Source organism: Dasypus novemcinctus, chromosome 1 (genome assembly GCF_030445035.2).
Source record: "Dasypus novemcinctus isolate mDasNov1 chromosome 1, mDasNov1.1.hap2, whole genome shotgun sequence".
Taxonomy (NCBI): domain Eukaryota; kingdom Metazoa; phylum Chordata; class Mammalia; order Cingulata; family Dasypodidae; genus Dasypus; species Dasypus novemcinctus.
Window position 1 is genome coordinate 157,673,695 of NC_080673.1, and position 16,080 is coordinate 157,689,774.

Here is a 16,080-nt window from a genome sequence, read left to right on the forward strand (position 1 = left end):
TTTACTAATGCATTAATTCTGCCTTGATATCTGTTTGGAGAGCCTCAGAGATCTTGTGTTTTCTTCCTTCTGTGCTCCCACTGGCAAATTATAAATTGTGTGTGAGTGATGCTTACATTTGCTTCTAAAACATTTGTGTCTTCCTGCTCCTTGTCCCCTTTGCCAGCATTTTGCCAAGATGATGAACTAGAATGCGCCAATCATGACTGCGTGTCACGTGACGTGTGGTGCGATGGTGCTCCCGACTGTACAGACAGTTCCGATGAATGGGGTTGTGGTAAGCTGCTTGTTTCTGCCATCTGTTGTACATCCCGAAGCCTGTCACCCATTTCAGCTAAATGAACCCTCTATTACTTCACTGGTTTAACTAACTAAATTCATCCACTTTGTTTTTCTATGACAGTAATTCGACAGAAGTGATTCATGTGTGTTATTTCCAAATCACAGAAAATTCCCCCCCAAGTCATTTCTTGATTTCAGATGCCTCTATTCCAATTGAGAACGTTTGCATTCAAATTTTTGTATTCATCTAACTGCTAGACTAGAATTTAACAATGATCACCAGCCTGTTGTTCTTGTATGATCTACATCTCCTGGAATAGGATATTAAAATGGCCCCTTAATCTTCTCTATCCTCCTGCTCCAGATCCAGATGGGCTTCTACTCTCTACTTCCTTACAGGGGCAAGATTTACAGGCATCTCCCTCCAGAGCCTCTAAAGTTGCTGTTTGTATTCTTGAATTTGATTAATTCCTTCTCTCCTTATCCCCTCCAGTCGCTCAGCTCTTATTTTAGCCCTTTGCATCGTGTGACCAGATCATGATTCTTCCTTTGAGTTATGATCAACTGCGCAGTATTTCACAAATGATCTGTGCCTAATTGAGTGCAGAGAATGCTCTTTTAAAAAACAGGAATTAGCGCATATAACAAATTCTCTAAAATAACACCGCTCTCACATACCTGCATTCTCTTACTATCTTGAAAGGGAAGCGCTGCAAATGGAGTTACAGCTACCTCCGTAGAATTTTACAAATCCTGGCAAACACAGGGGAATAGGTCCTACCTCTGGCCGTCTTCTACCTCAGTAAAGAAACATTAAGAAAGCCTTGTTTCTTTCACTAGAGTCTATGGTTCTTTGAGGGAAAAGACTATTCCAAATTCATTTTTTAAAATCCCCATCACACTTAGAGAAGCAATTTGTACAGAGTAGGTTCACACCAAATAATTCTTAACTAAAGCAAATAAAAATGCAGATAAATGAATGTATGGCGCGGGAGCCTGAATGAAGGTCATGTAAAAATACCACAGGTTCCATGAGAAGAAATGTTTTTAATTACGGTTTTTCCTTTTTTCCCCCCCAGTGACCCTCTCTAAAAATGTGAACTCCTCTCCATTCCTGACTGTTCACAAATCTGCCACAGAGCACCATGTGTGTGCGGATGGATGGCAGGAGACATTGAGTCAGCTGGCCTGCGAGCAGATGGGTTTAGGGTAAGGTCAGTAGTTTGTAGCACTGATGAATTTCTCAGAGGGCTTCGTGGAACTTGGCAATAATAGCTTCCTTATGAAAGCATGGAGTTTGTGCTCTCAAAGAGCACTCCAATGCACCGGAAATGAATCAGGTGAGAGGACCGCCTCTCATTACAGGCACCTGCTCTGAAGAGTGTGGGCTGAAAACTATTTTGATGAAGGCTCGAAAAGTAAATGAAGTAATTGTAGCTTAAGTACTTCTGAACTGAAATGCTTTCATTATTTATAAAAGCATTAAGATGGTTTCCTCTAAGGAACCTGGATGGAAAATCTTGCAATTTTCCCCAAGAGGTTGTCGAAATTCCATTTTAAGCAGCACACATTTTAATAAGTGGGAAACTGAACTTCATGTTGCTGGTATTTCAATTTATCCCACATAATTCAGGAAATGTAAATCAGGAAAGAGTTCATGTCTTTGCCTCTTAGGAAAATGAAGAGACACTCTCTGCCTTTGATACAGAACACACTGAAATAGACTCTTTAAAATGTATATACTTGCTATTTTGTGGGGTTTTCTTTTTTAGTTCCATCAGAGATGGAAAGCAATAATTTTCAGGGTTTATGTGTATATGTATGTGTGTGTATATATGTCTATATATAGCTGCTGATGTGTAAATTTTGAAAGAAATGTATAAATGAGGGAAATAAAAAAAGAAACTTTGTTTTGCACTGTGTAAGCTCAAACTAATTGGTTTTAGGACAGAAGCTCCCATAAACTCAGGGGGAATTGAGATTGTTGTGTCTGGGTTTAAACTTCCTGCTTTCTCTTCTTTAACCAAGAGTTACTAGATTATAAAATATTGGGGAAAAGAGAGATGAAGACCAGGTACAATATCTAGAATGCTTGATGCTTTCCACTACTGTGTTAATCCTTCTCTTCTCTTTCTTCACGATGAGTTATCCATCAGTTTTCTAATGAGGGTAGAACCTCTACATGCCCCTTTTATTCCCCCTTTGGGGAGGGGGATGAGTTTCAAAGGTAGGGCTAGAGTAAATTATTATACATTCCTGTGAAAGGAAGAATCCAACATAAATAACTCTGTGGTACCTAACTTACAAGATAAACTCACATGAAATTCAATTTAAAAGTGATCTTCAGAAATCTTTGAATGTGGTTCAGGTTAGAGCTGAAAGGTTAGAAAAATAAAAAGGCTGTATTAGGTCACTGAAACGACTTCCTTTTTCATGTAATACTGGGTTGAATAGTGTTCACCCAAAATTCATGTCCATCTGGAACCTGAGAATATGACCTTATTTGGAAATAGGTTCTTTGTGAGGTAATCAGTTAAAATGAGTTCATACTGGAGGAAGGTGGTCCTTAATCTAGTATGACTGGTGTCCTTATAATAGAGGGAGATTTGGACAGAGTTGTAGATACAGGGGTGGCCATGTGAAGAAACTGGAGTTATGCTACCCCAAGCCAAGGAATGCCTGAGAAGCTATGAGAAGTAAAGAAGTTTCACCCCCCGCCCCCAGGCCCAGAGGCAAGATGAAGCCAAATTCCTTCCGTAGCAATGGGCTGCTTAGGAAGGTACCCCGTTACCACTGTTCCTGGAGACCAGCATCTGTGCCCCCAGTTTGTAATTCTGCCACTGATGCTTCAAATAAACTCTAGGTGACCCTACATCTTTGAGTCATATCCACCAGATTCAAAGTCCCTGGTGGAAGGGCTGGTCTGGCTAGTCATTAGCCTACTCTAGCTGCCAGAGGGACTGGTTGTCCTTTAGCTTCTGGAGTGCAGCGTCCACTACACTGCTTATATTTACACCTTCATATGTATAGTATATAAAAAACTTGAAGTCTAAAAAGTAACCACAACCAATTCTATTCAATATCTATTCAGTATCAACTCTCCATTAAAAAAATTTTTTTGAGTAACTATTTATAAGCTTTGTTTCAGTTTGCTAAAAGCTGCTGAAAGCATTATCCCAGAAATAGGTTGCTTTTATAATGGGGATTTATAGGTTGCAAACTTGCAGTTCTGAGACCATGAAGATGTACAAATCAAGGCATCATCAGAGATGCTGTCTCACCGAAGATCAGCTGGAGGTGATCAGGCACATGACAGGGTATAATGGCAGCTCAGCCTAAATCAAGGCATCCATAAAGAGCTCTCCCTGTGCTCAGCTGTGGATGATCAGGCATATGGCTCGTCTCTCCCCCTCTCCTCCAGGGCTCTCAGCCTCTTGGGAGCCTCTTTCTGTGCTTCTGTGCTCTGCTGATTCCAGTCTCTTGCTTCCAGGACTTCTCTCTCAGCCTCTCACGGTTTCTCTGTCTCTGCTGCTTGTTTCTGTGTGTCTCTGTACTTTCAGTCCTCCATTTATAAAGAACTCTGGCAAGAGGTTGAAGACCCACCCTGGGTTACTCCTCACTAAAGCAGCCCAATCAAAGGCCTCCCAAACGAACGCGATCCAATCAAAGGATCCCACACCCACAGGAATGGATTAACACCAAGAACATGAAATTTTCTGTTCACTAAAAGCTTCATACTATCACAGATAGGTCTGTCATAGGGAATTTTCCTCATGTTCATTTGGAAGTTAAGATAAATTCTGTTTTGTCTATTTCTGTGATGTATGTCCAAATCAAGGCATCTTCAGGTAATGCTTTCTGCCCAAAGACTGGCACTTGGCAGCATCTGTTAGTCTGTCCCTTCTCTTCTGGGTTTTGTTGCTTCAACTTCTGGCTTCCCCTCTCTTGGTTTCCATTGATTTCAGCTCCTTACTCTCATGGCTTTTTCTCTCTGCTCCTGTGGCTTTTTCTATGTGGTTTCTGTGAGTTTCTCTCTGTGTCTTGCTCCATACTCATCCCATTTATAAAGGGCTCTAGTAAGAGGATTAAGATCTAACCTGGGTCATGCCCTACTGAAGTAATCTAATCCAAAGATCCCATTTACAGTAAGTTTACACTCACAGGAATGGATTAGCTCTAAGGACATGATTTTATGTCCATAAAAAACTTGAGCTACCTAAAGCCTTATATTAAATTGAGTATAGGTAAAATGTGGAGGATTAAAAGGTGAATCATATCATGAAAAAGCTCACAGTTTTGTGGGGAAGATGTGAGTAAACAGCAAAGAGCACAAAATTTGAAAAAAAATTCAAAATTTTTGTAATTTGAGAAATTTTCAGACTTATAGTATAGTGCATGGCATTTCAGTTAAGATTATCTGAGAAAAATATTCAACTCTAATCTTATTTTGATAGTATAGTATAAATTCATTCATTCATCCATTCAGCAACATTTGTAGAGAACAGCATTGTAGTGTAGTGCTCAAAGTCAGCATATACTTGACTACATGTGGTACATTCTAGTTGAAGGAGTGCCTTTTGGAGTTAGTTCATCAAGAATGTAGGTCTATCCCCAAATTATGTGTTTTGCAGAAGTTGAAAAACTTTTTACCCCAACATGCAGTATCTCTAGATTTCACTCCCCCTGTAACTATAATGTATATATCAAAGGTATAAATCAAACCCCTAAATTCTCATGGCAATATATAGACCTTGCTACCTGCATGTCTACTATCAAGAACATATGGATTTTTATTTAATCAATAATGCAAACAGAAATTTAGACTACCTTCTAGTACTGGCCAAATGCTCAGGTGAGATATCTGGTATTTGAGGAAGTTGGTCTAAGGGAATATAACTCTGTGCCTTGACTCCACAATCTCTCTCTATAAAGTTAGGTCATCTGGAAATGATGTGTCTGAACTGTATTATTTTGGCAAAAATTTCTTTATGGAGTTTGTTGCAATTTTATTTTATACCCTAATCTTTTAGAGCTAGTCAATAGAAGAAACATCCTTTTTAAGAATGTTTCTGTGTCTTGGGGCAAAACCACAGTCAGAGACTACATCTATTATATTACCTAATAGTCTCTGATATAAGGATTTACACTGTAATTTCCTCCTAAATTTTATTTCCAGGGAAAAAAGTTTCTAATTTTATATTTCTTTTGTCATGTAATAACTATTTAATCCAGTATGGTTTCCTTATTGATTGGCTTCGGTGAAGCTCAAATACAGATTTAGTCCTCTGTGTAGTAAATCTAGCTTAGGCTGCTGATCCTATACATGTAAACCATGAAGAAGAAACTCAAACCTTGCACTCAATTAAAAAATGTGATATGATTCCTATATCATAAAATTCACCATTTAAAATTGTACAGTTTTGTTGTTTTTAGTGTATTCACAAGGTTGTACAATCATCACCACTATCTAATTCCAGAACCCCATGTTCATTAGCAGTCACTCCCCATTTTCCCTTTCCCTGGCAAACACTAATCTATTTTCTCTCTCTATGGATTTGCCTATTGTGCACATTTTACTTGAATAGAATCATATGATATATGGTTTATTGTGTCTGGCTTCTTTCACCTACAAATAATGCTTTCAAGGTACATCATGTTGTAGCATAGATCCGTTTTGCATTCTGTTTATGTCTGAATAATATTCCATTATATGGGATAAATTTTGTTTACCCATTAGTCAATTGATGGACACTTGGGTTTTTCCACTTTTCCACTTTTTGGCTATTATAAATGATGCTCTGTGAACTTTCATATACAAGTTTTTGCATAAGTATGTTTTCAACTCTCTTGGGTATATACCCAGGGAACTACTGGGTAATATGGTAACTCTGTTTAATTTTTTGAAGAACTACCAAACAGGTTCTCAAAGTGGCTGTGCCATTTTACATTCCCACCAGCAATGTATGAGGGTTTCAATATCTCTGCACCCTCACTAACACTTGTTATTGTTTGTGTTTTTGATCCTAGCCATTCTAGGGGGTGTGAAGTGGTATCTCATTGTGGTATTGATTTGCATTTCTCTAATTACTAGTGATGTTGAGTATTATTTCATTTGCTTTTTGGTCATTTGTATATGTTCACTGGAGAAAAGTACATTCAGATCTTTTGCTTTAATAAGTCATTTTTCACTATATCCAACTCTGGTTGTCTGGACAGTTATGTGGAGAATAGGATGTAAGAAGATAACAGTAGGAGAAAGAAGAGTAGTCAGAGACCACTGAAATAACCCAAGTAAGAACTTTTGATGACTTAGATCAGTATGTTAGCAGTGAAGATAGTGACAAGTGGATTTATTCTGGATATATATATTTTTTATTGTATTTTTTTGAAGATACATAGATCACAAAAAATGTTACATTAAAAAATGTAAGAGGTTCCCACAGACCCCGCACCCCACATCCCCCACTCCTCCCACATCAACAACCTCCTTCATCATTGCATCACATTCATTGCATTTGGCGAATACATCTTGGAGCACTGTTGCACCACTGAGGAAGAAATGAAATACATTGCCTTGCCACTGTACATACAGCACAATACCTATTACAGTGATGAAAGGCACAACGTCAAAAACAAAGTTTTTCATTTTTTAATATCCAAATTTACTTTTACTTTATTTTAGTGTTTTGAAATCAGTATGAATTCTATTTCTAATCTTTAAACCTATTGTTACTATTTTATTTTCCTGTTAATTGAATTCGGCAATAGAATAGACTTCACTTTTGTAGAAGTTTTGGACCACAGAGGGGCTCAGCTATGGCAGGGGAGGAACACGGATGTGGGATGTTATTGATGGGGGACACATGGTTGGGAGGGAGTTCTCCAGGGCATATATATAGGGTATATAAACGTGTTCAGATATTTGTTGGGTATTTTCATGGTAGTTACAGTTACAAATGACAACTGAGGGAATGGTGAGTTCCTAGCCAGGGGCACTCTGTCATATTCCCCAATGGAACAGCAACAATCCTCCAGTTACAAGGGCAAAGACCAGTGAAGAAAGATGGTCCAAGGATGAGTCCTTGATACTGATGACTATGCTTATGATCCTGTGTGCCTGAAATTTGAACTAGGCCTAGAGCTGCAGGGTACCTAAGAGTTACCTCCTGAGAGCCTCCATGTTGCTAAAATATGGCCACTCTCTAATCCAAACTCAGCATGTAAATGCATTACCTTTCCACCAGCATGGGGCATGAATCCCGGGGGTGAGCCTCACTGGCTCATCACCACTGACTGATGATGCAATAAGAAAAAGACCTTGATTAAAAGGGGGAAGTGGTAAAGACAAATGAGTTTATATGGCTAAAGTCTTCAAAAAAGTCAGGAGGTCATCAGAGGGGTCATGCTTATGCACACCTCAGCAGGATCCCAGAGATAGCCAAAGTAGATACAACCCCAGGTAGTGGTGCTCCTGAAGGTTATTGAGACATACAGGTTCTATGGTCATGGCAGTTGGCTCTGGAGTTCAGTGCCTTGTCAGTGGGCCCTACTTTGGAGTTTGTTTTCCTGAGTGTGATGGAGTTGGACTCAGATGTGACCTTTCTACACATGCTTCTTCTGACACTTTTACTGAACCTGTGGTTGGTGCTGGGGTTAGTGTATACCCAGGAGACTTGAATCTCTGGATGGGTGATGTGCCAGCTGGGCCCTGAGCCTCAGCAGAGTTGTAACTCCTACTCTCTGGTTCATTGGGCTTACTTACCTAGGACAGCTCACAGGAAGATGAAGATGGTTAACCACCACAACAGGGAACTGAGAGTGCCTACATCTCCAAGCAGGAGAATTGCATCTATCAACCATATGGGATCGAAACCTCCTCTTGATATAGAGGTGGATATAGAGGTAGACATTACCATCCCAGGGTCCACAGAATGGAGGAATAAAATATGGATTATTTAATAAAATATGAATTGTGGGTACCAGGAATAGGTCCCCAAAGGCACCAAGTTATTCAATACATATGACCTGATTGATGTGACAAAGTATCTTCTCAAACATTAAATCCTTTTAGTATTGTTTTATATTAGAGTTTTATAGCAACTCTCAATATCACTTTGTGATCTTGTTATTCTACTAATTTTAAATAGATGAAATGGGGCATACAAGACTACAGTTCAAGTGTTTTTCATTTTTGAAAAGTCACTTATAGCAATAAATAGATACTTATTGTCATTTTCTGAGTTAAAGTCAGCTTATGCAAACCCATGAGTTGTTATTGTCTTTCTTGTGGAAGTTTCACTTCTTTCCATGCAGTCATGTAGCTTGGGCATAGGGAATTAATTTCCTATGTATTTCCAAAAGGCTAGTGGTTCAATGACTGTCTTGGTGAAAAGGGAATCATAAAGCATAAAATGTGGCTCTAGTATTTCTTGGAACATGATATTCTGGAGGGAGGGAGATGAATAATTTTCGTGAAAAGGTGCTGCTGCTTTCTAAAGGAAGAGGAAACTTTTAAAAAATTCTTTCCTGAGACCATTTGATACCAGGCTTTAATAAACTAAAGCAAGGTAAGTTTACCAGTTGTCCTAAGAGCATTTCCATATATTCATTAATAGCAAACTCTACCAAGAATTTACCTTTGGATATTTATTAGCAGACTGAATCTCAAATAGAGTCAGTTACATTAATGAATAATTTATGAAATTAAGTAGAAGCTTCTCAGTGGTATAGAGAAATTCACCGTTATTAAATGGAATGAAACTAGGCAAGATCATGAATTAATCTATTTTTTTCCCTCTCTTACATTCCATATTTTGATGAAAAAATGTTCATTAAAAAAAATAGTTTCTTACCAGGGTTTATAAAACCAAAGATGATTTTCATAGGTTTTCCAGAATTAAGTGCTGTTAAGGCCTCAGCTTTCAGGCTTCTATTCCTAGACCCAATAATACCAATGCTGTGAGCAAGAAGATTCTGGAACAGGAAGAAAAAATCTCATAAAATCCCCAGAAAGCGTCAGATTTCCCAGCCATCACAATGGATATGGCGTTGCCGTTGAAATGAATATAAATGGGTCTTGGGTAAATCATGATTTCCAACTTGTGCAATCCATCAGAAATGAAAGAAAAGGGCCTAAGTTGTTTGAGTTAAAAGTCCTTTTATGGCAGCATCCTCTTTTGAAACTGTACCGGGAAAGAGTCTTTGGGCCAGTATCTTCATGTTGTCTTTGAAACTTTTTACAACCTGGCTTTTACCTTCAAGACAAAACTGGCAGTCAGTAACAATTTTACTGAAATGCCAAATCCAGTGGTATTTTCTTATTCTTTATACAATTTGGACTTAAAATCCAATTTCTTACCCTGATCTGTAAAACACTACATAATCTGCCACTACTTTCTTTGACCCAATCTCCTAGTACTCTTCCACTTGCCCACTAAACTTTAGGCACTTTGATCTTATTACTGATGTTCAAACATGTCAAACTCATTCTTATCTCAGGTTCTTACTCTCTGTTCCATTTACTTGGAATGCTGATCCCTAGATTGTCATGATTGTCCCCCCATCACTGTTCATGTCTCAGTTCATAAATCAACTTCCTGTAGAGGTCTTATTTGTTTGACAGCCCTAGCTGAATTAGCTTTCCTCTTCATTCTCACATTTGCTCACTTTGTCTTCTTTGAAGCCCTTATCAGTATGGGAAATTATTTTGTTACATGTTTGAAACTTGCCCTTCTCACTGACATGTCAGCTCCTTGAGGGGGAAATTTCATCTGATACAACGCTAACGTGCTGTCTTCATTTTCATCCCACTTTATATCAGTGCTCATCAGGTTCAACCTTTGTGTCTGACTAATTTAAACTCTGCCAGGGTAGCACTCTTGAGAACCAGCTGCTTTATAACATCATTGGCTTGAACACTCCCTGGTTAACCCATTGCATTCATTGAAAAACACAAGTCAAGTCTAATTTCAATCTAATTTTTAAAAAAGATTTATTTATTTATTTATTTCTCTCCCCTTCCCCCCCACCCCGGTTGTCTGCTCTCCGTGTCTATTTGCTGCGTGTTCTTCTTTGTCCGCTTCTGTTGTTGTTTGTAGCACAGGAATCTGTTTCTTTTTATTGCGTCATCTTGTTGTGTCAGCTCTCTGTGTGTGTGCGGTGCCATTCTTGGGCAGGCTGCACTTTCTTTTGCGCTGAGCAGCTCTCCTTATGAGGTGCACTCCTTGCGTGTGGGGTTCCCCTATAAGGGGGGGACACCCCTGTGTAGCAGGGCACTCCTTGTGCGCATCAGCACTGCGCATGGGCCAGCTCCACACGGGACAAGAAGGCCCCGGGTTTGAACCACGGACCTCCCATGTGGTAGAGGGACGCCCTAAGCACTGGGCCAAGTCTGCCGCCTAATTTCAATCTAATTTTTGACACTTCCTACATATTCCAAAAACTAACAAACATGTAGAATCTTGGCCCTGAGGCACAATGGTCCTTTAATATAAAATCCAATTAAAGTCACTATAGAAGACATTTATTTTATTGTCTCCCTTCATTCCTCCCTTCTTTTAGGACCAGGGCTCTTCTTTTTTTCTGTGGGAATTTAAATGGATACTGCTGTCTTTGTATATGAACTTACCTTCATGGTCTCAGTGATTAGTTGAGGGGTAGATACGTAACCACAGCTGGACCAATCAAAGTAACTCACTCTCTGGCCACAGTAATTAGTGTTGAGATACTTAAAGTTCTTCAGTATGATTTGTTTTAATTGGCTTTAGGGGAGAAGATTTGATTTGGCAACAAAGATGAAAGAATAAGTGTAGAGCTGTAGGTGGCCACTCGCTGGGCTTGTGAAAAAGCCACTTTGGAGAGAATAAAACCACCTTCTCCCCAAAAGTAAGTGGAGATGAGAGGTAAAGGGTCCTGAGAGTTCTTGGGTCCCTGGTACCACTCATCCTTAAGACCGTCCACATCTCTGTATGATAATAGTTTCAGTTTTTGATACTCAAATATTCTAGTGCTATTTTTAGGTACCCAAGTGTTGATTTTTTAAAAAACTGTCAACCCAGTATTAAAAGCAAAACAAAACTGAAATTTGAATTATTTATCTTGCAATATACACAAAGTCTATGCTGCCTTAATATTTTGAATTGAAGAAAGGTGCATGAATTTTTAGAAAACATTTTGCTCTACTTCTTTAATCCTCAAGAAGAGGAAGTAAAGGAAGATTGATGCAACAAGGCTTCTGTTAGAAAAATCAATTCTACTTTGGTTCATAGTCTTTCTGAACAAACTGACCCTGGTAATCTTTAGCTTTATATTATATACTGTATTAGTCAGCCAAAGGGGTGCTGAGGCAAACTGTCAGAAATTGGTTGGTTTTTATACATGGTATTTAGTTGGGGTAGAAACTTACAGTTAACAGGCCATAAAGTGTAAGTTACTTCCCACCCCAAAGTCTATTGCCACATGTTGCCAATGTCTGCAAGGGTTCAGGCTTCCTGGGCTCTTTTCTTCTCTCTGGGCTCAACTACTCCGCCCCTCTGTGTGCTTACTTCCTGGGCTCCAGCTCAAAACTCAAAACTCTCTTCTCTGTGGTGTGATTTCTCTGTGAATCCCTGCTCACCAAGGGGCGGGGACTCAACGTCCTACTGACATGGCCCAATCAAAGCCTTAATCATTATTTAATCAAGTGAAAGTGAAGCCTGTGAATCCAATCCAATCTAATATGCCTGGAGGGACAGATCAGTTCACAAACAGAATCCAATTTCTATTTTTGGAATTCATAAATAAAATCAAATTGCTACATGTACCAAAAAAGATGAAGATAAACAAGAAACACTTCCTTTGAAACTAAACTCAAGTTGCTGTCAATAAAATGTTGAGTTTCTCTCTCTGTTAAAAAGCAATTTTTCCAAAAGGTCTTCTCAGTGTTGTCAAAAAGAAATAGGATTTTTGAAAAATAAAATATCCAGAAGAAAATATTTGGACAATTGTGGACTCTGAAAGAGTTAGACAGCTGTATTCAAAACTAGATGTCACAGTTTTGTCACTTTGTTTTATAAGATTTCACTTTATAAATAATCAAAGGTTCTTTTTCTTTTTTCTTCTTTTTCAAATACTATTTTAATTTCAAATTTTCACGACTGATTGTTTTTTCACTTTTAAAATGAAATGTGTGTTTAAAATACTTTTATTTTCTAATTTATATAATAATAATATATGTGTAATCATTGTATTTTATATATTTATATTAATACCTTACTTTATGCCTTTATCATTTTTTAATTTGTATATTTGAAAGAGATTATTTAGCTTTTCTGATTTATTATATTTAATTTATAAAATCTGAACACCTGTAATTTAATATTTTGATTCAACAGTTTCCCCCTTTTGCCTGGGGATAGTTTTGCCACTTGTACACATAGATCCCTGCCTTACTATACTCTACTTCTGAGGCAGACAATGGGTTGTATAAGAATAAAATTATATATTTTTGGTTAGAATTGCAATAAAAAGTGATTTTGTTAATAGGAAGTTTACTAGAAAAATAAACTAAGGCCTTATGCTCTGCTTTAAGCATTTCTGTTGATGGGAGGTTCACTGTATAAAGCATAAGCGAGCTGTCTACCCAGACAAATGATTTCTTAGTAGTATTTATTTGGGTTTTGTTTTTAACGTACTAATGCTTTTCTGTGAAAATTCGCAAGTCATCTTTTTTGATAAAATAACTCAACTAGATTTCACTGTTAACACAGAAGCCAAACATGATAATAATATGACAGTGTTCAAAAGAGATGTTTGAAATCAGATACTAAATGCTTAGTGGAAATGTTCCAAATCTGAAAAGGATATTTAGAATTGCAAATAATTTATCTTGCCTATTACACAAGCCATTTGTGCTTCAAAACCAGCTGTCAAGCACTGAGGTTGAATACGCAGACATTTTTCCCTAGCAATAGAATAGACCTTGTCCTTCCACTGAAATTTTAACATGTCTATTTAGGTCATTCCTGCCTGCCCCGTAGCACTTTCTCTTGCTGTCAAATGTTAAAAAAAAAAAAAAAAAGCCCTCGTGTGGGGGAATTTTTAATGTAAGAAGCTAGTCATGTTGTTTTAAGGCCCACCCAAATCCAATTTGGCCTCATTTTAACTAGTAACATCTTCAAGGACTCTATTTCCAAATAAAAGTTGCATTCACAGGACCGGGGGTAAGGTCTTGACCATGTCTTTTTGGAAGATGCAATTCAGCCCACAGCAAAGAGGTTACTCCACGTGGAGCTTAGTCTGTGTCCTAGAGCAAGGTTTTTAAAGTGTGATCCTAGTCTAGCAGTATCAGCACCATCTGGGATCTTGTAAGAAAGGCAAATTCTTTGGACCCCATAATAGACCTACCGAATCAGAAACTTTGGGGTCGGGGTTCCACAATCTATGTTGTAACAGGCCTTCCAGGTGATTCTGATGAATGCTAAAGTTGGAAATACACTGTTCCAAGAAGTCTATATTTGAAGCGGGCACATGTGTTTGTCAAAGTAGCAGGATAGAATACATTTCCTTTAATACTTGCTAAATTCACTTGTAACATCTAAATTTGTAGACATGGTATATGGGCCTTGTACCAGGCTCCACAAACGTTTGTGGTGGGTTTGTTGCTCTACCTCGGTTTTCGCAGGCTGCTGAATTAGGATGCTGTTTAGATCTTTGCTTAAGTTTCCTTCTTGGTATATGACCCTATGGTTGCTATAGAGGTATTTGGAACTAACTTCATTCCCTGGATACAGTGACTTTGATGCTTAATCATTGGGAAATGCTTTTTTTTCTCTCTTGCTCTCTACCCAAAAGCAGTTCTTTAAATTTGTGTCTTGATATAATATGGAGAAAGATGTTAAGTATTCGAGTCAAAGGAATGCAAATTGTTAAGCAAAATTTAAGCAGCTATTATGTTCCAGATGCTTTTTTTATAGTATGATTTATATTAAATACATAGTTTTAAAAATTGAAAAATATAGACACATATTCTTGATGAGTATGAAAGGAAATTCCCGATATCAATCAAAAGTTTAAATGTTGATTTGGTGATTTTATTTCTAGGAAGTTATTTTAAAGCCACACTTGCACATGCAGGGGAAAAAAAATGAATGAAATTGGAAACAATCTACATGTGCATCAATAGTGGATTGGTTAAGTAAATATATGTGCATTCATATATGGAACACTATGCAACTATCATAAGGATGTGGTGTATTCTGTTAATGAAGGAGGACTTTGTAGTATATACAGTTTTAGGAATTGTACTCTGACTTCAGACCAGAGGGATTCAAATACTAGTTCTGCCATCTGCTAGCACTGTGATCATTGGCAAATTACTTATTTTCTCTTGGCCTAAAGTTTTTCATTCCCCAAATAAAGAATAATAATAGAACTACCTTGCAGTGTTGTTGGGAGGGTTAAATAAGTGTTTTAGTGCTTGACATATAGAAAAGAGTTAAAAAATGTTAATTATTATTTTGGAAAGACTTCTAATATATATCATTAAATGAAACATCAACACTATCACCCACAACAATTACTGAGAAAGGGTGGATATGTCTGCATGAATTATGGATAAAGTTTGGCAAGGATACTCAAACACCATTTACAATGGTTATTTTTGATGCATCTGGGTTGGGAAGAAGACATTTTTTCCATTTGTATATTTTTATATTATTTTTACTATCTATAATCATTACTTCTATAATTTAAAAATTAATTCAATAAAGGAAAAAAGTTAGAAAAAGATTGAAATCATGGAGATGCTGAGATGCTGTAGGATGGCAGACATAGCACCATATGGATTCCCTGATTATTTTTCATGGGTCATAGGATGACATTTTTAGGGCTGGAAGATTTATTTTTGGGCATGACATGCATGCTAGTGTTTAAGAATTTCATGGAAAACTAGTTTTTATAATGACAGTCCCCTCTTCTGATGATGGGTTCCTCAGATTTTCTGTTTGATGTAGTTCAGATATTCGGGCCAAATGACATTTTTCTTGGAAGCCAATGAATGAATTCCAAGAACTTCCCATGTGCAATGCTCTGTGGAGCCCTTCCTTCGGATAACTGCAAGGGCTTTGTGAGTTGAAAGGCTCAAGTGCCCTTCACAATTATTTTCCTATTCAGTATCAGTGGAAATCCTATGCTGAATTATATTTCTCATAGTCTCTCGTTATCCTATTAGAATGCCTGTGTTAGAATAATTTGATTGAACAACAAAAGATGAAATTGATCTTCCTTTATCATATGCCAGTAAAATGCCTGAATTTAAGTGGCCCATAGGTTGTTCAATTGCAGAATGGAATTCTCAGGATGGAAGTATCAGAGAAACACCATGAGTTGTATGTGTGGTCTCTGAGTTTTATGCGTTCCATCACACTATTACTACACTCACTGCCCTTCTGGAGTTGATAGAAAGCCAAACTCTTAATTTGGTAGAAAATTCTTATTTTGCAGTAGATTTTGTGAAGGCTTCGATAATCTAACAGTTGATTCAAGTTTGTGAATAAATTTATATCTTGTGCAATTCTTCTTAGTGTGGTCAGAATTTATGACTTTCGTTTTTAAATTAAATGATTAGAACTCATTATTAAGGACTCTTTTGTTTTTAATCTTCCTCTCATTCTAGCATCAGGTGTTCTCTTCAGGTTTGCCCTTATTTTTCAGCAACTTTACTGAGACATAATTCACATGCCATTCAGTGCTCCTTTTGAACATATTCAATTCAATGGATTTTAGTGTAGTCACAGATATGTGCAACTATCAGCACAGTTA

General features: G+C 37.6%; 1 protein-coding gene across 2 annotated transcripts in view; it reads left to right on the forward strand.

Annotated features, from left to right (window-relative positions):
- CORIN (corin, serine peptidase) overlaps nt 1-16,080 on the forward strand; it is a 291,946-nt gene that overhangs the window by 245,737 nt on the left and 30,129 nt on the right. For both annotated transcript variants that reach the window (XM_004469755.5, XM_004469756.5), the window contains 2 exons: nt 167-277; nt 1,362-1,491. In XM_004469755.5, the coding sequence (XP_004469812.2) occupies nt 167-277; nt 1,362-1,491 (241 nt within the window). The remainder of the gene's footprint in view (nt 1-166; nt 278-1,361; nt 1,492-16,080) is intronic.